The sequence below is a fragment of the Puccinia triticina genome, chromosome 2A, assembly GCF_026914185.1.
Source record: "Puccinia triticina chromosome 2A, complete sequence".
NCBI lineage: Eukaryota > Fungi > Basidiomycota > Pucciniomycetes > Pucciniales > Pucciniaceae > Puccinia > Puccinia triticina.
In genome coordinates this window covers 6504670-6527491 of record NC_070559.1, presented here as the reverse complement: position 1 = coordinate 6527491, position 22822 = coordinate 6504670, and the positions used below count along the sequence as shown (strand labels likewise).

At 47.2% G+C, this 22822-nt stretch overlaps 5 protein-coding genes across 5 annotated transcripts; 1 reads left to right on the top strand and 4 right to left on the bottom strand.

Moving 5' to 3' along the window:
• Positions 1 to 2415: 2415 nt before the first annotated feature.
• Positions 2416 to 3455, top strand: PtA15_2A698 (uncharacterized protein; the record flags this gene model as incomplete). The annotated part of the gene is made up of 2 exons (XM_053166744.1): positions 2416 to 2451; positions 2994 to 3455. The coding sequence occupies 2 exons, from the start codon at positions 2416 to 2418 to the stop codon at positions 3453 to 3455; spliced, it is 498 nt and encodes a 165-aa protein (XP_053017936.1).
• A 4006-nt stretch (positions 3456 to 7461) lies between these two features.
• Positions 7462 to 7915, bottom strand: PtA15_2A697 (uncharacterized protein; the record flags this gene model as incomplete). The annotated part of the gene is made up of 3 exons (XM_053166743.1): positions 7462 to 7474; positions 7540 to 7624; positions 7768 to 7915. 3 exons carry the CDS (start codon positions 7913 to 7915, stop codon positions 7462 to 7464), a joined length of 246 nt encoding a protein of 81 aa, XP_053017935.1.
• Positions 7916 to 19051: 11136 nt separating this feature from the next.
• On the bottom strand, positions 19052 to 19625 carry PtA15_2A696 (uncharacterized protein; the record flags this gene model as incomplete). The annotated part of the gene is made up of 2 exons (XM_053166742.1): positions 19052 to 19517; positions 19585 to 19625. The coding sequence occupies 2 exons, from the start codon at positions 19623 to 19625 to the stop codon at positions 19052 to 19054; spliced, it is 507 nt and encodes a 168-aa protein (XP_053017934.1).
• A 1530-nt stretch (positions 19626 to 21155) lies between these two features.
• PtA15_2A695 (uncharacterized protein) lies at positions 21156 to 22348 on the bottom strand (the record flags this gene model as incomplete). Its single annotated transcript, XM_053166741.1, has 3 exons — positions 21156 to 21890; positions 21950 to 22039; positions 22106 to 22348. 3 exons carry the CDS (start codon positions 22346 to 22348, stop codon positions 21156 to 21158), a joined length of 1068 nt encoding a protein of 355 aa, XP_053017933.1.
• Positions 22349 to 22446: 98 nt separating this feature from the next.
• Positions 22447 to 22721, bottom strand: PtA15_2A694 (uncharacterized protein; the record flags this gene model as incomplete). The annotated part of the gene is made up of 2 exons (XM_053166740.1): positions 22447 to 22614; positions 22680 to 22721. The coding sequence occupies 2 exons, from the start codon at positions 22719 to 22721 to the stop codon at positions 22447 to 22449; spliced, it is 210 nt and encodes a 69-aa protein (XP_053017932.1).
• Between the last annotated feature and the right edge of the window lie 101 nt (positions 22722 to 22822).

The following is a 22822-nucleotide window of genomic DNA, read 5'->3' as shown; positions in this document are numbered from 1 at the left end:
ATGCAATTCCATCAACCTGTGTGTTATTTGGTCCTTCAATCCATACTCTGCAGTTTTCAACTTGAATTGATTCTTGGATTTTGTATAGTATAGCTCCCAAAGTTCATGAGATTGACTCTTGGTTTCATGCCACTTTCTAGCAACGGGTAAAGCTGGTAGGCCAAAAAAGGCACGGAGGAATTCCAAACTGCACCGGTGTTCTTTTGATTGAGTACTGAGATGACACATCCTGCAAGGATTATTGGCTTGACCTGGGTTGAATGTGCTTGTAATTTCTGCAGACATAGGTGAGTCCGCAAGGAAAGCAAGTGGGACCACCATATACAATACTTCGTGTTTCAGACCTGCATCAAATGCTATGCTACCTTGAGTTGCCAAATGACTGTGTGGATATTATACAATGTCAGAGACAATGAAAGGAACTATCCATTATGTTATGTTCACTCACTTGATCTCTGCAACAATGGGCTCACCAATCTCCAAAGCTGAAGCAACGTTGGAGGTTGCAATAAAATGACAATTGTATTCCATGTTGGTCATTTCAGGTGGCAGTCCTCCCAATGTGAAATAGTAAGAAATATGTTTGTTCCATCTCTTAGACTGGTTACCTGAAGTGTCATCAGAGTAGAGGGTAATGGGGACATGTCGAATGATCTTTTTACCTGCCCTCTCTCTCCAGGGATTGGGTATGCAAATAGGGTCGGCCCCAATTGGGGCCCCATGTTCTGTCAAAACAACACAAAAAGGTGGGGTGATACTTGTCAAAACAACACAAAAAGTAGGGGTGATCCTATCATGTAAAGAGTTTCATTAACTGCTTACCATATAGCAAATTATCACACTTTGACATAAGCAATGATCCATCTTGATGGCGGATTTCTGAGTATAACTTGTTGAACTTCCTGACAGGAATATCAAGCAAATCTTGGTTGTTATATCCAATATTTGCCCGTATGTAGAATATCATGTTACCAGACTGATTTGGTCTGGAAAATTTGGCTCAAAAGCACTTGCCCCATATTTCATCTTGATACTGGTAGAAAAATATTGGCACCACAATGTGACTATCTGGGTGATCCATCAAAGTTATTGGCTCAAATATATAGTAGTGTTTGCCATTGTAAGGTGCCATTTGGACGCGGTGTTCTCGGTTAAGACTTTCACGCCACTTTTCACTTTGGTACAGAGCCCTAATGTTCTTCCCTTTGGTGTCATGTGGGTAGAATTGCATATGTGGGTGAACAATGGGATTTGCCAATTCCTGGGAAATAAAATGTCAGGGGAGATAATGTGTCAGTCAATTGCAAAATCAAGCAGAAGGATGTCAGTTGACCCACATGTCCAATCAAGTCATGCAGACTCAGATAATAACATGTATTATTAAATATGGAGACATGCTTGTTGATTTTCACATCTAAAGTCTTCCGGATCGTATCCCGGTTTCGTTTGATGCTGTCCCAATGGGGCAGCTTCATGCCCCACACACGTAGGATGACCCGCAACTGGTGATACATGGTGCGTGATAAGCGATTGTGCAGATGGCCTAGCATGAGTGCTGAGAACAGATGCTGCGAGTTTGTATGTAGGGTAAGCGTGGGGTGGTCTGATCAGCCCAGATTTATACATACAATCTCAAGGGGAAATTTGCCACTCACCCCCTTGGACCTAAAGGGAAACCAATTGGAATTGTCCATTGTTGCCTCTGATTGTTCATCATCATCATCATCGTCCTCTTGACCAGGGGTTAACACTTCATCTTCCATCAATCCAGCCATAAGTGCATCATGAACCCACTGAAGCATGCCTTGATCCCCACCCATGACTTCCTCTTGATCCTCAGAACCAAAACCAAAGGCCGCACTGTCATTCATATCAACATCCACTGTTTGAGGCTCTTCTGGGCCCATCTTCAGGGATCCAAGATTATGATCAGGAATTTCCACCTGGGGATCTGCAGGCACCTGATTCCAAACGTGAGGGAGTGACAAGCTAGAACCATGTGTTTGAGAATTTGATTGAGCCATTGCATTTTGGAAACTCTGGAGTTCTGTCAACTTGTTCATATGAGTTCTGGTTTGAAGATGTAATGGTATGTTGCTCTCCTTGGCCCATTTGGATTTGCAAATCACACATCTGTAAAGGTATCTACCATCTTGATCCAAATTAGCCTCAAAACCTGAGGGTAATATATTTCCCATCTGATTAGAATGACACAACCAAAAAAACACCTCATAACCAGATGGACACAATCATATACCATTGTGTCAATGAATGCACTCACCAGGATGATTGTTTGGTGCCATAGCCACCAAGCAGGGGGGGGAGACTGAGGGATAATAAGTATATCCTTGGAAATTCTGGAGGAACTTGAATGATTGGCTTGATAATTATAGAATCTGATTTCCAAAATATTTGATGAACCTGAATGCCTTGAGTTTTGTGAGATCAAAGGTGGGTTTAATTCCTTGGACAATCTGGAGGAACTTGAATAATTGGCTTGACAATTATTGATTTATTTAAAACAGTAGGGACTGATTCTTGGGGCTCAATAATTATTTGATGATCCTGAGTGCCTTGAGTTATGTGAGATCAAAGGTGGGTTTAATTCTGAAATGTTGTGTTTTGGCTGGTTGAACCCAACTGTTGGTGGTTTGTGGCAAGAGGCAAGGAAGTCAGGAATTTGCGCGGCATGCACGCAGCTTGGCCCCACAGTCAAGTCTGGTCCGCAGCAACGGTTGAGGTTTTCTCCGACCCCGTCGGAAGTCCGCCTCCATCGGAAAGGCCAAACTCAATCAGTTCTCACGATATCATCCTGCGGACATCGGTGAGTGTTCTATGAGCCACCACCCCCTAACCCCTCCCTTCCGCCAATGCTCATGAACGCCTGTAACATATCAAACTGAAACCGGTAAGTATTTTAGTTTGATATGTGATCCGACTGAGCCCGACGCTGATCGCTTATCTTACCTGTTTGAGACCGTTGTAGGACACAGGTCATTGAAAACGCAAACATGTCGCAGCCCCTCAGCGGGCACCCCTCATGGGACCAGCTTGACAGCAACCCGAATCCGTTGTCCGACCCGAACTCAAACCGCGGGCCACTGTCAAATCCAAATCGCCTCCTCCCAAGCGATGGCCGTGTCGATCACGGCCAATACAACTACTCTAACATGTCCAACCCGAATCCGTTGTCCGACCCGAACTCAAACCGCGGGCCACTGTCAAATCCCCTCCTCCCAAGCGATGGCCGTGTCGATCACGGCCAATACAACTACTCTAACATGGCCGGATTCAACCACACCCCCACTCCCATGGCGCAACCCGAAGCGCAAGACCAACATGTCGATACTCGACTGATGGACGTGGCGGATCAGGGCCATGGAGGCCCGGGCTTTCCGCAAGGCCCAAACCCTCCCGGTGAGTCCCTCGCGCGATCGGTTAGGCTTACGCAATAACCCTAACCCATCCCCGCACTCCTTAGGCGTTTCAAATCGCCAGAGCCAAGCTGGGCACCTGTGTCAATCCAATTCTTCCGCTTTAAACCGAAGATAAATTCGCCATTATCTTTGGTTTGGAACCGATGGGAGGGCGGAGCTGGATGGAGCTGATTGGAGCTGGCCTGGGTAATAAATTCCCCCAAACAGCCCCAAGCAGAAAATGTTACATAGCCTAGTGGTTTGCAGCTCTGCTGCAAACCAGGTAGTAGGCAGGTTGCCGGTTCAATCCCCCCTGTCCCCATCCCCCATTTGGGGGATAGGGGGCAGGTTTTTGGGGGCAGGTTTTAGGGGTTAGGTTTAGGGGTTAGGTTTAGGGGTTAGGGGTTAGGGGATAGGGGATAGGGGTTAGGGGATAGGGGATAGGGGATAGGGGTTAGGGGTTAGGGGTTAGGGGTTAGGGGTTAGGGGTTAGGGATTAGGGATTAGGGATTAGGGATTAGGGGTTAGGGGGGATATGAAAAAAAAACTGGGGCAGTACTGGTCAGAAGCGTGTGGTAACCTTGTTTTCCGCGGTTCTGACACAGCTCCTCCCAGCTCCATCCAGCTCCGCCCTCCCATTGGTTCCAAACCGAAGATAATGGCGAATTTATCTTTGGTTTAAAGCCGATGGATCGAATAGCCATGTCTCTCAGAAGGTCCATGAACGGGTCAGAATTGCCCAACTTGCAGAACACTCCCATCCAAGAATAATCAACTCTTATTTGGAACTTGCATCATTTGATGGATGTAATGACACCCCAGTGGAGATACTACACGTAGTACTCCTAGGATGTGTCAAATATCTTATGGCTGACCTTATGACAAATAGGATACCCAAGAGCAAATTGAAAGAAGTGGAGGCCCGCTTGCGATCATTCAACACCGATGCCCTCAACTTTCCACAACTTCAGGCAACTTACATGATGGCCCACCATCGATCCTTCATTGGTAAAGATTTCCAAATCATCTTGCAGGTTGCAGCATTTGTGTTGTTTCCTTACATGACTGAAGACATGAAGAATGTTTGGTACTCAATGTGCTTTATGTCAAGTATGGTTTTTCAGACAGTCATTCCTGACATGGAAACCTATATCCAAAAACTGGAAGGGGTTATCCGGGAGTTCATGTATCACATATCAAAAATGTCTGGCAGGTGGTCAAATAAACCCAAGATCCACATGCTGTTACACCTACCTCAATCAATTAGACGATTTGGGCCCCCAATCCTATTTGCCACTGAGAAATTTGAAAGTTATAACGGAATAGTCGGCACTGCATCAATCCATTCCAACAGACAAGCACCAAGTTACGATTTAGCCCTGACTTTCAGCAACTATCACATTGAGAGGCTATTATACTCTGGCGCCTACCTTCATGATTCCAAGACAGGGGAATACTTTCAAGCCAAACCTAATGTTACCAACATATTTAAATCAAATGTCCTGATCCAAAAATTATTTGGGTACAACTCCACCTTAGTAAACCCCATGAAAACATACCCCTGCTTACACTCAAATAAACCAAATATACCAGAGGCAGAACTTGAACCAATTCCTGAGGCGCTTACTGCAAGACTCAACCCAAACAGCAGTGTTAGACAAGTATCTGCTATCCATCTGAATGCCAAGGAAACAATTCACAAGGGGATGTTTTATTTGGTACGCTAACCACAGGAAAATTTTAATTATGCTATCATACAAAAATGCACTGACAACCTAATTTTGTGTGAATAGGAGCAAGGGGGTCCAAATCAAGTTGAAGTTATTGCATGTGTCCAATCGTTGTGGGAGGTCACCCCAGGGAATCACTATTATGTGAGACGTGTGGAATGTCAGAGAGGACACATCAATCGTCATACCCGAATGCCTACACTGCAGAAGAGGTCCAGCTATGCTATTTTACCTGTCCCAGTAAGTAAATTATACATAAACCTCAAACATTATGTCACCAGGAAAATTGACAGCAAAATCATTTGATCAGTGGATTAAGTGTTGCCTCAACGTACAGCATAATTGCATTGAAGGAGGGTGTGCCGCAGTGGAGGCAGCTGTGCCAGTGAACAAGCAACAAGAGGGCACATCTGTCTGTTATCACATCCAACACACTAATCACAATAGTTATCTGTTGAATGCATTTGCACATCACGAGGCTCAACGCCACCGCCGGCTATCAGGATTGCGGCACATGGTTGTTACTGGATCACAGATGATGCAAGCATTGACTGAGGGACTTCAGAAGTGGCAAGGAGAAAATGATGGTGATGACGTCAGTGATTAGATGTGAATCCAAGTGATTAGATGTGAATCCAAGCTGGTAGTTATTGTTATTGTGTGTGAAATCAGCAAATTATGAAAAAAAATCTTTGGGACTTGTGTAAATGTTTTACTGTTTTTATTTCTCTTACCCTACCCCTGTGGAGGCTGTTTGGCCTTATATTTTACCTTACAATTTTACCTTACACCTGTGTATATTTTAAAGCATGTTCAACTTGTCACCAGACTATACTGCATGATGGTGTTGAATTGACTCAGAGTTACTCTTCAGACTTAAGTTGGCAGAGATATGATAAGCAAAATTTATCATATCTATTTTTAAGGAAGCACCCAAGAAATCATATCTTATTATCTGGAGAATAAGATAAAGAATGCAGCAGCATACAACACAAAGTTTTCTGACCAGTCAGTAGCAGAAAATAAAATTCAGGACAAGCCTGGAATAGATAGGTGGAAGTGTAAGATAAGCAAGAGAAAACAACATCGCCAATGGAGGATGAACAGGGGAGGGGGGGGGGGGGGAGCGAGGCATGTGCAGAACAAGGGATTTCCAGGACAGGATTGGGATTGTTAATCCTGGTGCAGTCTCTTCATGGCTTCGTGGACCCCGCCCTTGAGCAAGACTGCCAGGCCATAGCGGATCCCCAGTTTGTAGAGCCTTCGGATCGAGGTGGTCTTGAAGATCGACCAGTGGTAGAGGGAGTGCCTCTCGATCGCCGCATGAGTCTGGGAGTCGCCGGGCTGGATGTGGCAGAGGTCGAGATAGGCCTCCATTGTGAGGTCGCCTTCAGAGGGGGGGGAACTGGAGCTCGACTTCGCGCGCTTCGGGTTTGGCGGGGTTGAAGAGCCCGATGACTGAAGTTGGTCGACAAGTAAAGACGGCGACGGCTTGCGATCTTTGGCCTCGGCACGTGACGGGTTGAACATGTCCGGGCAGAGTGCCTGAAGCCTCTCGATGGTAGACTTGCGCTTCCGAGGTACCAGGCGCCGCGGGGGAGGGGGTCCGTCATCGTCGCCTGAGAGTCCGTCATCGTCGCCTGGGAGAGGGGCCGGAGCCTCATTGCGGCGAGGCTGCGATTGGGCCTGAGCCGGGTGGTGCGAGCCATCAGTGCATGGCCCAAATGGGCAAAGATGGGAGGGAGTTAACTTACGTTTTGGGAGATACCACTCTGGTTTTCTCCTCCTCCGTCGTCGTGTCGTGAGCTAGGTTCCCGGTTTTCCATAACGGGCAAGGTGGGTCGGAGGCAAGCTGGGAGGGCGAGTTCGCGATGCGGAGACGAATCACAATGGGGGAGATATCCATGTTGGATGCTTGACTTGAGTTCATATCCTGCTGGCGATGATCGATTTTTGAACGAATATTTCTGGCGATGTTCGAATTCTGTTCGATTGTCGGTGGCTGAGGATGATAGTCGAAGTGGAATCGAAATGACCTCGAAAGCGGTTCGGAGGGCAATCGAATGAGTTTCGAATGGCAGTCGAATAAGGTTTTCACCGGAGTTTCTCCGGCAAATCCGGCGGATATCCCGGATATTTGCCGGATTGAGTTTCCACTCGATTATTCCTTGAATTATTTCCCAAAAATTGGGAAAAAAATCGAGGAGTATTCGAAATCCCAACGAGTGGGACCACTTCGAATTTCTTTCGATAATTTTCCGTCACTTCAAACGGCGTTCGGAAACGATGCAAGGAAGTGCGTCCGTGGTGTATACTCACTCGGAACGGCTTTCATGAATTCAATGAAATCTGGTTCTGTACGATTTACAGTTTCCTTTCCTTTCGGACCGAACGATTCTACGGCCTCCTCAAAAATTAATTCTTCCCCAGCATCCTTATCAACGGGTGCGATTCCCGGATTGGTATTGTCTTGGGTTTCTATGTTCGAATGGATAACCAAACGATTTATCTCAGTTTTATATTCCTGGATGAGCTCCTGGAGATAAACTACACAGGTATCGAAATATTCCCAATCTGCCTGGAGTATAAACTCTACAGTTGCTATGGTACTATCCACTCACCGACTATGTCATCCTCAGTTTGGGGACCCAGAGGACCTGCTCCTGCTCCTTCCACTCGCTCTTTACTATTCGCTGATCCTTTCGACTTCTTCGCGGCGGCGGTGGCTGCTCTGGTTGCGGTCGGCGCGGTTGGCACGATATCGCCCATGTTTACTGACGATGGATGATGTAATGTAGATGAATAGAGTTTTTAAATTAAAAAGATGTTTTTATGTCCGCTTGATGTGTCGGAGATAAAAAACGAAGATAGTCGTGTAAAAGGACTGGAGTGGAGGGTGATGGAGGAGAAACTTGTCTGACCGAAGTCCGCTCCATATACCTCTCACTCGTCCCAGTGCTCTAGCAACCGCACGGGCCTGTCACTATGTTTGGTCCCTTGGTTTGCTATCAACCAGTCCGTTTACTCTAGCGCTCATGGACTTAAGTACTCTTCTGCGTACCTGGATCGCGTACTCTCAATCTAGCATTCCACGCATAAGACCTGAGCCTGTGATCTCTCCAGGGATTTTTCCTAAGCATATGACCTGACTCACCAACATCATCCAATTTTTCCTGGATGGAAGCATGAAGCTTGACAGCCCACGAAATCACACATTTGAACTCTTTTCAGAACCTTTTCTTCATCACTCCTGTCTATTGCCAGGACTGCCTGAATCCCCGCTTGTACATCTGCATTTTTTGCCCACGGCGCTTGTGAATGAAACAAGTGTACATCTTGCCAGAAGGAACTTTCTAGCAAAAGATTGGTGAATGTATGATAAGTGAGGGGCTGGTTTTCTGGAAGGTTGAGCTGCTTGGGTGCAAAACGTGTCAGATAGTCGCTCTGATACCCGTTGAATTTGTTCACAGCAGCTGTGATTGGACCTTTGCAACATTCAATTGCGGCTGGAATTCTTGTGCTGAGAGTGGTTCCAATGTGTATTCCCCGATACAGTGGCTGTTGCTCAGCATGCAACTCCACCGCGTGGGAATAGAGTTTTGATTCGGAATGCCATATGAGAAGTCGTGCATTCTGCTCAGTGCTCCTCAGCTGTTGTTAACAGCAAAGTAAGTCTTGATGGTAATTTTGTTTAAAAAGAAATGTGATGCTTACAATTTGTACCAACCAAAGCAGCAGGAAACACTACAAACATTATGTACTTTACATGCATGTATAGCGGTTTGATGTAATGGTATAGCGGTTCAACATATAGCGGTCGCGTTTTTTTTAAAGTTCTCCAAATGAAAATTAGTGAATTGAAAAATCATTTGACTTGGTATAGTTGTAAATTTACAGATCCTCAATGTCAATATGCATCTTTGAAAATTTGACATTAGCAGGATTTTGCCTCATTATCTTCAACTAGACTTTTAGGGCGGCTTCGCCGCTGCTTGTCTCAGACTGTGCTTTAAGATCAGGCTTAATTCAGACACTATTTTGAAGTCTCCCTCACAGTCACTGAAAAAATATGATTCAATAAGTGCAACCATTTTATTTGGGGACATCAGATGATTTTGAAATAACCAATGAATCAGTGTTGAGGAAAATTATAATATTGTGTGAGTGGAGGAAAAGGTTGAGCAATTTTTACTCATGTGAATCAGCTCAATAAAGGGTTTGCAAGAAGGATCTAGAAATAGGTTTAAATCACAAGGATTCCCGTTGTTGTAGTTTGGCGGGTTACTGAAAATACCTGAATTAACCTGGAAAGTAACCGGATCAGCATTTTTTGTTTACTCCAATGAAATTGAAACTTACCCACATGTGAATTTTCATCCAGACACAGATGAGGTCAATGGACCTTTGCTTCAAGAAACCACCTACAATGCAAGTGAATTTTGTTCAATAGATTGTCCCTTCAATCTTATTCTTTCTGAGAGCTGAAATACTTTTTGTTATCTAGGGAGGTGAGAAGGCCAAGCTCTATTTGAGCAGGAAAGCTCCAGAAATTCCCAGTCCTCCCCACCCACTGATCCAGCAAGATCTACTGGCGAAGCCCTATACAATGACATTGCTCCTCAAAGAAAGTAAAAAAAGTGTAAATTGTGGCTAAAAGAACTCTCATTTCCCATCAAGGAGCTTAGAATATGCAAGAATTTATGTTGCATATGTCCAGGGGGAGCACCAGGATCTAATTGTCCAAGGCGTCAAGTGGCTGATTGCACACTGATTGTCTTGACAAAATGGAATTATATGAATCCCTATTATAGCTGAGTTGTTCATTCCCTTCTGGTCAAAGGAGCTCTACAGCCTCTTCAACTGGAAGGATTCCCTTCCTGTCAAAGAAACTCTACAGCCTCTTTGACTGGAAGGATTCCCTTCTGGTCGAAGGGTGTAACAATTATCAAGAATTAGTCATGCTAATCATTGAGATCTTTGGCTTATTCATCTTTGATAGGTTATAGATCCAATTGATTATTAAGATCTTCCAAGATTGAATTATTGGACGCGGCAATAAATCAAGCCAAGCGCTGTTGCTTACACAAGGAATGAGTGTCTTGTCTTCTAAGGTACAGGTGTTATAACTGCCTGTACCTAGGAAAAATACATGAAGAGGATGGAATTGGAAGCTGTAAAGGAAAAAGGTCAGTAGATTATACTAAAACCCCACTCACTAATTGAAAGTAAGGTGTTTCAATTATTTCATGCTACGATGACTTGTGATGACATAGTTTTCATTTCTTTCTTTCTTCGGGGTTTTCATTCTCTTTGACTATGTTTACTCTTCTCAGTCTTTGGTTTTTCCTCCCTCCCTTTCTTCTTTTCCTTATTGAGATATTCTTTGTTATTATTTCCTGGTCAAAATATATGCTTATTGATAAAAAATAAACATTATCAACTATACAAGGAACAAATTATATTATTATTGTGAAAGTTTCTATCAAGCATCAGGTAGAACTCTGAATCTCGTTACTGTTCAAGCATCCAGCAAGTCATCCTCTTGGATATACTTCAAAGCCTATATATCGCAAACTGAGTAGTAGCCTGACCCTCACAAAGGGGCTCTGCAGCCTCTTTGACTGGAAGGGATTTACTGGAAGGATTCCCTTCCAGACAAAGGGGCTCTGCAGATTCTTCGACTGGAGGGATTCCCTTCCAGTAGAAGGGCCTCTGCAGCCTCTTTGACTGGAGGGATTCCCTTCCGGTCGAAGGGGCTCTGCAGCCTCTTCAACTGGAGGGATTCCCTTCCGGTTGAAGGGGCTCTGCAGCCTCTTCGACTGGAAGGATTCCCTTCCGGTATTGAGACACATGCCTGACCGGATGACCGCGCGCCGCGGAACTATGAACACTGTATATAGCCAGTGAATGACTGGACTCGCGCATGCATGCGAGGCCAGTCGTCAAGTGAGTATGCGCGCTAAATTTTTCAAACCCCGCTCTTTTTGACCCCGCTCTGACCCCGCTCGACTTACACATGTCTTCGAAAATTCCAAGTCGCACCATCTCTTGCCACACCGCCCGCAAACCTAGCTTGACACTCCAAGCCTGGAGTTACTCATCAACCCTCACTTCGCGAACATAGTATCAAGAGCCCTCTCATCACCCCAAGTCATCGAAATTGTGACTCCTCAACTGATAAGTCCAAAGCGGTGCACTACACACTCGGAAAACTTAATCTACACACACTCAGAAAACTTAATCTACACGCTCAACGCTTCCTCCCTCCTAATCTAGTCCTTCATTTACCAGCTTGTCAATTTTTTAGGATTGTGCCGTATGTCTCAATTTGTTTTTTTTTTGTATGAACCATAACAAATAAGATCATGTTTTGCAGGGACACTAATTTTACACATGTGTTGAAGTAAAATATGTATGTGACATTTAAAGATATGACACAACAGAAATGAGTAAGAACGCAGTATAATGTTGAGAGGGAAATATGAAACAATCAAAGAGACTGTTATGATCAGTCTGTCGGGGTTGGAAGGCGGTCTGGTGATCCTAGCTAGAATGTAGATTGCTAGATGGGGAAACTGTAATGATCTCCCCTCGGCGCCTCTAAGTAACAGAGGCGCGTGACATGTATGTACAACTGAGTGAAATGTCCTCCCAGGGCAGCGCACGGCGCGTGAACGCGGCTCATAACACTACCCCGCCCTTAACGCCCAAGCCCCCGGCTCTACGCTCTCATCCCCGGGCGGCGTCAAAAAACCCCGTGGGGAAAAAGCCAACCCTCACCGTATTCGCCTTGTCCGTCTGTGCCGTCGCGTCGCGTGCGGGAATTTTTTGTTGAAACCTTTGACCAATTCTTGAAAATTTTCCAGGTTGTTGACTGGTTCCCACGAATTTGCCTCTGGCCCGTATCCTTTCCATTCAACCAGGTATTCCCTCCGCTTTCCTCTTCTCCGGCAGTCCAGGATTCCCTCGACCTCCCACTCCATTTCCCCTTCCAGTTCCACTGGCCCTGGTGGTTCCTCCGCGCGTCCTTCAATCGTATCTCCTTGAGCTTTCCTAAGTAATGAAAAATGGAAGTGCGGGTGCACTCCCTTCATCGAAGCAGGCAGCGTTAGCGCGTATACTGACGGTGATACTCTTTGAGAAATGAGAAAGGGCCCCAGCCACTTGTGAGCCAGCTTGGGGCTGGGTCTTTTTGTTGAGATGTTTTTTCCGTTGAGCCACACCGCGTCCCCTATCTTCCAACACTACCAAGATGGATGAATTTGCAATGTCGTATATTAGGTAGAGATGGGCGCACGGAACCCGTTGCGGGTATCCGCTATCCGCTGGCGGGTACCCGCTGGAGGCCCTCGGGTACCCGCCAGCGGATGCGGATGTCTGAGATTCCGGCAGAATCCAGCAGGTACCCGTGTATTCCGGCGGGTATCCGCTCTCCCTAGGGTATGGGAGCTGCGGCGGTCGGCAGCCATAAAGCCGTTCTATGTTGCTGTTGATCGGGGGGAGTCGCTCCCGGTCGACAGCAACATAAAATAGTCAACCGGGATGAGTCCTTCCCGGTCAACAGGCACATGTATCGAGCAGTTGACCGGGAGAAATCCCTCCCGGTTGACGACTAGACATACCAGTCAACCGGGAGGGACGACTATACACACCAGTCAACCGGGAGGAATCCCTCCCGGTCAACAACTATACACACCAGTCAGCCGGGAGGAATCCCTCCTGGTTGACAACTAGACATACCAGTCGACCGGGAGGAATGCCTCCCGGTCGACGACTATACACACCAGTCCATATTGAGCAGTCGACCGGGAGGCGTCCCTCCCGGTCAACATCCATATCGAGCAGTCGACCGGGAGGCGTCCCTCCTGGTCGACAGCCATATGGGGCAGTCGGCCAGGAGAAGTGCCTCCCGGTTGACTGTCATATGCAGCAGTCAACCGGTAAGCACGTTTTGAGGGGCGGGTATCCGAAGATACCCGCGCGGGTATCCGCCCAGGCACGCGGGTACCCGCTGTCGGATGCGGATGCGGATGCGGATGCCAGGAAATGGCTAAAATCGGCCGCGGGTATCCGAACACGCGCGGGTACCCGGATGCGAAGCGCCCATCTCTATGAAAGACACAGGGGGTACCCGCACCCGCCACTTATTGTGAAACTCCATAAAATATTATGTGTCCTATGGGAGTTGAACCCATGTCTCTTATATCCATGTCAAGTGTACTAACCACTGTACTAAGGACGCTTGGATATGAATGGCTGCAGGTGGGTGAATAAACATCCACTGGTGTCACATGAAGATCTCTAATTGAGGGTAAGACCTGTAAATGACAGGTCATGAATGAGTGACACCAGCAGGTATGATAAAGCTAAGAGTAGCAGAACCACAACCTGACACGTATACCCGGGTTCACCTGGCAATCCTTATTCTCAACCATCATCCACAAGCCAACTTTTTATACATTGTGTGCTCCTTTGCATATTTTGTACATTTTCAGGTCCTCTATTTCTTAACTCAAAGTTTTCAAACATTTCATTGAGAAAATAAAAAAGCAAGAAAAACACATGCAGCACTTTGGCTGAGCATGCTTCATGGACCTTTTCTGTGTGATTAGGTTCATCTCCTACAGAGATTTCCCACTTCCTGAGGTGTTTTTTGCAGCATTCCCCCCCCGCTGAAGGCTACCCATATGAGTCTGAAACTCGGGCGCCTTGCCTCGAATCCTGCTACCGACAGCCTCCTTTAATACCTTTTCCCTCAACCTCACACCGATAGCGTACTTCCACTACTCTCCATAACCTTTTGTTCACTTCTGCCACCGCAACCATATTTGTGTTTTGTTCACTGCTCCAAGAAATCCTCCACTCCCTTTTGTCCTCTCCTATTGTATTCCCCTTATCCGACCGCTGATCTCAAGTCTTCACACTACGAAATCAACCTGTCTCTTCCAAAACCGGGCTGTTCCTCGCCCTTGCACAATCCCTGTCCCAAAATGCTTCCAAAACCGACATCTCTCGCCCTAAATATAGAAAGTGCAACACGACTATTTGTGTTTTGTTCACTGCTCCAAGAAATCCTACCCTCCCTTTTGTTCTCTCCTATTGTATTCCCCTTATCCGACCACTGATCTCAAGTCTTCACACTAAGAAAACAATCTGTCTCTTCCACAACCGGGCTGTTCCTTGCCCTCACACAACCCCTGTTCCACATTGCTTCGAAAACGGACATCTCTTGCGCTAAATATAGAAAGTGCGACACGACCACAGTAATACTTAACGTGACATTCATCTCTAACAGAGAATCAACAAATTCCAGTTGTTTTTGGCCAGCATTTGCCCCTTCCCAGGTACCAATGTGAGCCTTTCTGGAGCTGGGTGGGGGCGCGAGGCAAACATGCCCTCTTCCTATACCTGTTTGATGACCTTTGCCCGGTCCACTGTTGTGAAGACTCTGCTTCCGCAGATGGAAGTCTTCCGCTCCGCTGCTACTTAAGGTAACAGGCTCAGCCGTTTCCGACCGCTCTCGGTATCTTTTTCTCTTTATTCACCGCTCTTGGCAGCATATTCTAGCTTTCCTGTTCGCTGCTCTCGGCCCCACCCTTATGTATAACCTTTCGCGGTCACCCTTGTGTTTGGATCCTGTTCATCCTACCTTGTATGTATATTAGATTCCCTCATCCACAATCGGACTCCTCCAAGTGCGGCCATCCCTGATGAATCTTTTGTATTGGGCCGAGCTCATCCAATGAGACTCGCGGACCGGAAGGGACCCCGGTCCAGCTTCTGATCCGGTCAGATAAGGCATTGAAGACATATGCAAACAATTTTGTGATGTGTGTATAATAACATCCTGAATGAGGAGAGCCACGGGCTGTTCTAAGCGCGGCAGGGTCTGGGGCACACGCTGCAGGGCGCAATCCCGTCGCCGCGGCGCCAATCAACAAAACTCGAGCCAACGGTGGCCTCCTTCTGCCCTGCGCTGGTGATGGAGCGGAACATGTTGGTGCCAATGGTGGAGCGGGTCAAGGCAGGACAGCAAGCAGATGTGGGGCTTGATGATTTCCAATCTCCCCAAAATGGTCACCAACACCGACTTTGCCAACCACAGGGTCCGCAACACGTGATGGTTCGAGCTGAGGAATGTTCTTGAGATCATGGCGGGCAAGAGGCAGGATAAGCTCTGTGGGATCCATTGTAACCATTCCCACATACTCTCACTCTGATCCTCCACTACCATTTTAACAGGATATTGCACAAAAAATTCTGGCAGTAGAGTAAGCCTTTCAGGCTCTTTTGATCTACATGAGGAGGTTTTTTTTCAATTGACACATAGTCTCTATGGTGTTATAGCAAATTCATTGATTTAGATCGGAATGATGCTGCAAGCCATGGCCCTGGGGCAGTTAGCAAGCAGTTCTGAAAGAGGTCCTGAACAAAATGGAAGTTCAAAAATTTCCTGAAAATTGCCTCTCATTGAAGATTTTAATATGCTTGTAGTGCTCAATCAAAATCTTGGCTTAGCCAACCGCCTTGCCAATGGGACATAAATCCTAATCCAAGATATCCAGCCACAGGTCCTTGATCTTCAGATTTGAAAGAGTCCCAGAGTGGTAGGGATTGGGGAATTTCCTGGGTTATAAGTCATCCAAGAACCTAATCTCAAACTAGAGGCCAGGGCGGCTCCGCCGCTGTGTGTTCATTCCACAGTATAAAACAAATCTCACTACAAGGGCCCCAAGGCGCGGGCCCAAGCATAAGTTCTCAACAAGACCAACACTCAACACCACCACCCCCACCCTTCACCAGACCTACCCCATCTGCCGCTGTGGTGTGCCAAATGTGTTTCAAGTATCAAATCACATAAAGTCACAGTTTACTATTGAGGAGGAGACATATTTCTAGATGTATTATTGCATAATTGGATTCTACAGGTCATTTAACCCCTAGTCACTCACTGGAACCACTAGGCTAGCTGCACTCAGTCAAAAGTTACTAGTATTATACTGTGTTCATAAGCATAATTACATACTGTAGAGATATTTTAATAGTACATAGTATAGAATTAGACTCAAGGACATATTTATAGTGTATGTAGTGGCGTGGTTTGGCTCTGCCCATGGCATGGTTCCACCTGTGGACACCTCCAGGGTTGTTGTTTGGCTCCACCCACATACCACAGGATGGCTCCACCTGTGGACACCTCCATAATTGTGTAGGCGCCATGGACACCACCACGTGGACACCACATGGACACCACAACCACAACCACGTGGACACCATATGGGCACCACCACCACAACCACGTGGATACCATCACCACATGGACACCTGTATGGTGGTCACACCAGCAAAAATCCCTCACAAGGATCCCCGCCAGCAAAAATCTCTCACATTTTACTATAAAAGGAGGAACTTTCCCCTCCTCAGTTTCAGCATGCCACTCAGGCAATCCTAACCAGAACACACATCTCACTCAGAGTTACAAGCCTCATCCACATAAATCCAGCAGTGTGATCTCAATCAAGTTGCCCATCAACATCTTTCATGCCTCAGAGTAGTTCTAAGTAGTCAGGTAGCTAGTATCACCACTTGTGCTCTTAACAAGTCAGAGTGATCTTAACCCATTGTGCTCTTAACTGAAGGTTAAGGAAGAGGGCAAAGACACTTTGAATAGTTCACATATAATATCAGTTCTCTCAGAAGTTTTGTATCAGTTTATCTCCACTTTCATATCACAAACATATAAAACCATATAAAACATATCTTACGTTTAGGCTCATTTCCATTATCTGACTCAAGGCTGCTGTAAACCACTCTAACTCCATTTCCCATACAAAATCCACTTTCCGCTGAATTCAAGTTTGATCTAGGTCTGATAAGAGACTGCTGCACATCGTTTTCTCTATCACTAGAGTGCAAGGCGGCTACGCCGCTGCACTTTCAAGGGTGAAACCCACAGGGGTTATTCCTACCGGTTTCTCAATCCTTGTTAGAGGGGATGAGTCTAGGAAATAACCCATGGCACTTTCATGAGTTGGAAATTCTCACAGCCTTATTTTTTTCATGATAATTCAAACTTTTGCGTGCTACAGCCAAGGCAGAATACTTCTATGATTGAGTGGCTTTTTTGAATAGAACTTAACAAGGAAGAAAATCACATCTCTTGCTCCTTTGGAAGTAGATTCCATCCAAATTTTCAAGCAACAGAATAGAAAAGAGGATTGCTCAAACACCAGGCAAGGGTGAATATTTCAACAAGATCTCTCCCTTAGGGAGAGATCATGTTGAAATATCCTTGCAGTTCATTTAAACTTTGCATCAAATTTCCCCATTGTCTCTCACTCCTTTCCTGTGACACCCAAAACTCTGTTTCATTAAAAGTGCTGGTGAGAGCCATGTGCAAAGACAGCAAATTGAATGTGACTATTTTGAGGTCATCATGATTTTGATCAGCAGTCTAAGCACATTATTGCTTCTCTGATTTGAGGAGGTGAATGTGTAGAATTACAACGTCTTCTGATGTGCCTGAAAGAACTAAAATTGCTCATGGGTGCAATGAGATTGCCCCAATACATCAATTGGTTGTTTTTGCTTATCCTTATCCTTAGGTCATGTTCAAACAAGTCTTGATTCTTTTGTGTTTGTTTGTATCTGAATAGGAATGGTTTGCAGTTTGGGAATGTGCTTAAATCTCTTTTTGAAGACGTAAAAAATGAAAACCGGGCGCAAAAATGCTTATGTAACATCTGATTTAGAATTTTTGCAATAAAGACGGGGTTTGAAGCCATGCAAGTAACAAAACGTTTGAGATCAATCCCGCTGATTTGAAACAAATAAACATTGACTTGGGTATTTGTTTTTCATCTCAAGTCCAATATTTTGAAGAGCAATAGTGCTGGTCTTCAAATCTGTGGCTCAAAAAACACATGTAGGTAACAAGTTTGATTTGGAATACTGGCTACTCCTTTGAAACAGTATGCACATATCTATCAGGGGTTCTCTTTGGTTTTTTCATCCTACTATGCCTTTTCCTGCTTGTACAGGTCACTTCTTCTCTGACCCCCCAGGACATATAGCTAAAAGGTTCAAGATCCATGTCAGTCATGGACAGGACAACAGAGAACTGAAAGCGGGCTGACTTGTGTGATGTCCTCTGTTATTTTAGAGTGTTTTTCCGATGACCGAATCAACTCATTCAGGTCTGGAAACTTTGCCTCACAGCTCGCCACAGAAGATCAAAGCCATTCAATGGCCTCTTGGGTGCATTGGGATCCAAACTGGGAATACCTTTCCTGCTGGTTGAGCACCCCTGGAACTTTTGCTTATGTGTGTACCCGTTTTGGTTAATATAACCATTTGGTGTCAAAGAGTCAAGGAATTCACGCATTTTGATTTGGTATATCTCACATCGTTGGTCCAACTCAGCAAGATAATGCTGATCGGAACAAGATCAAAGTGAAGAGAACATAATTGAGCAACATGAGAATACAAGCCCAATCAAGCAATTAGCAAAGTTGATAAATTCTTAACTTTGTCAAATACTTGCACCAAGATGTGGACAGCGTACCTTTTCCTTGTCATTGTATCTTTCAGCAGCAATGCTGAAGCATTGTCTGGGATCTTCTTTAGTTAATTTGCCTTTTTTTTTTTCTTGATTAATAATCATCATAACACTCAACAGCAGTCAGCCTAGGTGGTTGAGTTTGCGTGACTATCAAGATCAGATGGCAAGGAAGATCAAAAGGCCGAAAGAACATTTTGAAAAATGAGAGACTAACAGCCATCACATCTTGTGTGACTAATTGCATGAGAAGATATCACATCATTTGACGGATGCTTTGGAATAGACAATCTGCTGGAGGTCTGTATAGGTGTAGCTTGGCGATTCCGACCTTCTGGCAGGTGAACTCAGAGACGGTAAGAGCCTAGGAAGGCCTGGTGCCAGTTGGTCAATGAAACACAAAGAGGTTTGGGCAGGAGAGAGTCAATGGGCAGTCGTCCAGACTCTCCTTTGACAATGGCAAGGACAACGGTGCCAAACAGAAGAGTCTTCCTCAAGCTTGTCCTGGAGAATTGATGCAGGCTCATGGTTCCCATCAAGCAATGTTCAAGGGGGCCGATGTAGAATTTGTATCTGCAGGACCACGGCAGGGTGGATGCGGATCTAGGTTGGGGCTCGGAGAGTAGCTTGGAGGCACACCGGTTGTTATCAATTGTCAAAGAGGAGCAGGAGGCATGGTTTCCAGAAGAGCCGGGAAGCGTCAGGGTTGGCTCGGATGGGACAGGGCCGAGAAACGACGACACCAGGCCTGCATAGGGAAGGAACCGCTTCTCCAGGGAGATCAGCTCGCGGCCGGCGAGAGGACCAAGCAGACTGGTTGTGTCAAGGAGACAACTGGGTGAGCCGGGCTGGCTACCGTTTTTGAGTTACAAATATTTACCAGAGGATCATGATTGGGTGGGCGAAGCCAAGGAGCGGCATCCTTTTTATTCTTGCGCTTCCCGACAGTCTTGTACAAGTTCTTCCGGTTCATGAGTGAGCTTGCGGTCGTTCAGGAGCGTCAGTTTGCCCTTGGTCTTCTGCGCCTCTGTCTTTTACTGGACGGGGGAACGGCTTGATAATATTGATGGTTGTGGCTTTGACGACTCTGATCCAAGCAGGACTGGCTTAAAGCTGATAGCCCTCAGCTAGCAGGAGAGCTCAACCCAGCACTCATCCAACACGTGTAGCAGTAAGATAGGCTTTCTTCAAACCAAGTCCCTCTTCTTGACTGTCAGATGATGAGCAGGCAAGGAAAGCATGGCTTTCAAGACGACTGGGCTAGCTGGCTTGAGGCCTGGTGCCGACAGCTAGAAAGGCCTTCAGCCAAATTTCGATGAATACAAGGTGGCAGCTGGGGGTGGACTCCGTTTTGGCCAAGGGTTGGACGACGAGCCTGTCTACATCATCAATCTAGCAAGTTGTTTTAGCTTTGGGTCCTGCCGCATTCAGGAGGGGTGTTGGGTTTTTGGGCAACGTAGAGGACAGTGCTTGCCCATTGACTTACTCACATTAGTCTGGAAGAGTTGTTGGAAAGGGGCAGGGCCATCCATAGCATTGGCTTACCGGTCGTAAGGGTGGAAGAAAAGTACTGACCTTAGGCAACAGTTGGCCTGGAGTCCAGTGCAAAACAGAGTAGTGTATGCCGTGGCGTCGGAAGCCAAAGTGACATCAGCCGGAGCAGACAAGTATAAAGCAAGGATTGTAGTTGCTGGAGGTTTTTCCCCCGTCGAGTCAATCGTCCAGCAACTCCTAGACCCACTGCGCTTGCATGGGCTGGGTTTGCTTTTCAACCCCCCCCCCCAACCCTGTTTACGCACTTGCTAAACTCAGGGGGGTTTACCGGCCTCTTTTTGCTTGTTGCTCACGCACTCGCTGGGGGGTCAGTCCAAGGCACTTCGGTGTTCGGGGGCTATTTTTATCAAATTTAAATACATTTTTGACATTTTGGCAGCAATTTCAAAGAGATGCAGGCCAAAACCCTGAACCCAGTTTCTGTGAATCTGTGGTTTTAATAAACTGGGATTAGTTTGCCACAACAATAAATAAATTTGTTGTGAAAACTCTTGCGTAGTATAGTATCATAGAGGGGCAGGTCTTTCAAACCACCCGTAACAGTTGTAATAGCTTCTTACATCTTTGAAATATTATAACTGGTATTTCCCCCTCGCAGAACTGCCACCCGTCCCAAAGGAGTTCTCACACCGCCTGACTCCCCCATAGGTACAACCTCGAGAACGTACGACAGGCACAAATAAGAGAACAGCAATTCTGTCAGACACTGAGACACTAATTCACTTCAAACATTGTTAGATATTCCGCCCGGAATATCTGGTAGGGGTCTCGGAATATCCGGTAAATACTCGGAATATCCGGTAATTTTTTCATATCAGATTTCTGCCTTTCTGCCTCTCCTCTACTCTCTCACACCCATTGTCACTGTCTCACGCTCCCCAAGCACATCCTCAGGGGTTATGTAATCGATGTATGTAGTATTACAAAATAGCAGCCAGGATCTGAGGTATCGTCCTTGGCCTTCGGGAGTGGCGGGGAAGACAAGCCGTCCACCTCGTTGGTGGTTGGGAGCTCCGAGTCAGCTTCTGGAAGCTGAGGAAAGGCTTGGGCGGCCGCGGGGTTTGAGGCGTCGTCCTCGGCCGCCTTCGGGACTTGTGGGGAAGTCGAGGCGTCCTCCTCGAGGGCGGTTGGGAGCTCCGAGGCTGCTTCTGGGAGCTGAGCAAGAGCTAGGGCAGTCGCGACGTCCTCGGCCTTGGGGAGTGGCGGGGAAGACGAGCCGTACTCATCCTCGTTGGCGGTTGGGAGCTCCGAGACAGCTTCTGGGTGCTGAGGGAGAGCCGGGGCAGTCGGAAGGTCCTCGGCCTTTGGGACTGGCGGGGAAGACGGGGCGTCCTTCTCGACGATGGTTGGGAGCTCCGAGACAGCCTCTGGAAGCTGAGAAAGCGCTAGGGCAGTCGCGACGTCCTCGGCCTTCGGGGGTGGCAAGGAAGACGAACCGTCCTTCTCGCTGGCGGTCGGGAGCTCCGAGTCAGCTTCTGGGTGCTGAGGGAGAGCCGGGGCAGTCGCAAGGTCCTCGGCCTTTGGGACTGGCGGGGAAGACGGGATGTCCTTCTCGACGACGGTTGGGAGTGGCGAGGAAGACGAGCCGTCCTCCTCGCTGGCGGTTGGGAGCTCCGAGACAGCCTCTGGAAGCTGAGAAAACACAAACATTATCAGCCAGGACAAGAAACCGGGAGAGGAGGGGGGGGCACTTGGAGGATGTAGAGGTAGAACGACTCGAGGTCGCACATCTCAGCTTTGAGCCGACTGGGCAAGAAGACAAACGCAGGCATAGTCTGGAGCTATACGAACACAAACAGTGGTGAGCGAAGCCAGGGCAGACGGCACGGAGAGAATGGGGAGCGTACTCTAGAGCGGGGGGCCTCAAAGAGGAGGGCCTGCCAGATCCGCGGATCGGGCGGCCTATTGAGCTCGTACTTGGCCAGAAAGGCGTGGTACTTGGGGCCGTCGAGGTGGGAGAGGGGGAGGTCGGGGTCTGCGTTAGCGGGGGGGCCGATGTCCTGGAGGGTCTGGACGACCTCGGCCCAGATCTCGTGGCCCAGAGTGGGCGTCAGCCGTTTGCTGCCATTGTGCCAATGCTTGAACTCCATCGGCCGCACACTCTTCAGCTCCGCCCCCAGCTTCTCCTGGTTCTTGTACAGGAACTGGTGCAGCACGTGCCGGTCCGCCGCGTCTAAGGGCACCGGCGCTAAACATGGACGACCTCGTTGTTAGCAGTGTGGTTGCAGCGGAGGAGCGCGTGTCTGGGCACGAGCTTGAGCCGGTCGTAGAACGCGGCAAGGGCCTTGAGACACGCGATGCTGAGGTCTCTATTCGCGCGCTGTCGACTAGCTTCTTCGGCCGAGATACACGACACCTAAGATCCAAAAACAAGCGTCAGAGTAAGGGTGACGGTCTGAGGGGGCAGAGGGGAGGTTATACCATGTTGACGCTGGTGGCCCAGGCGAGGAAGTAGTCGATCATCTGGTTCTTGAGCACAGTGCTCGTCACCAACGGCGCCGCCCTCTCCTTATTACAGGCGACGATGACCTCAGCGAGCTGGGCCATCTTGTACTTGATGCGGG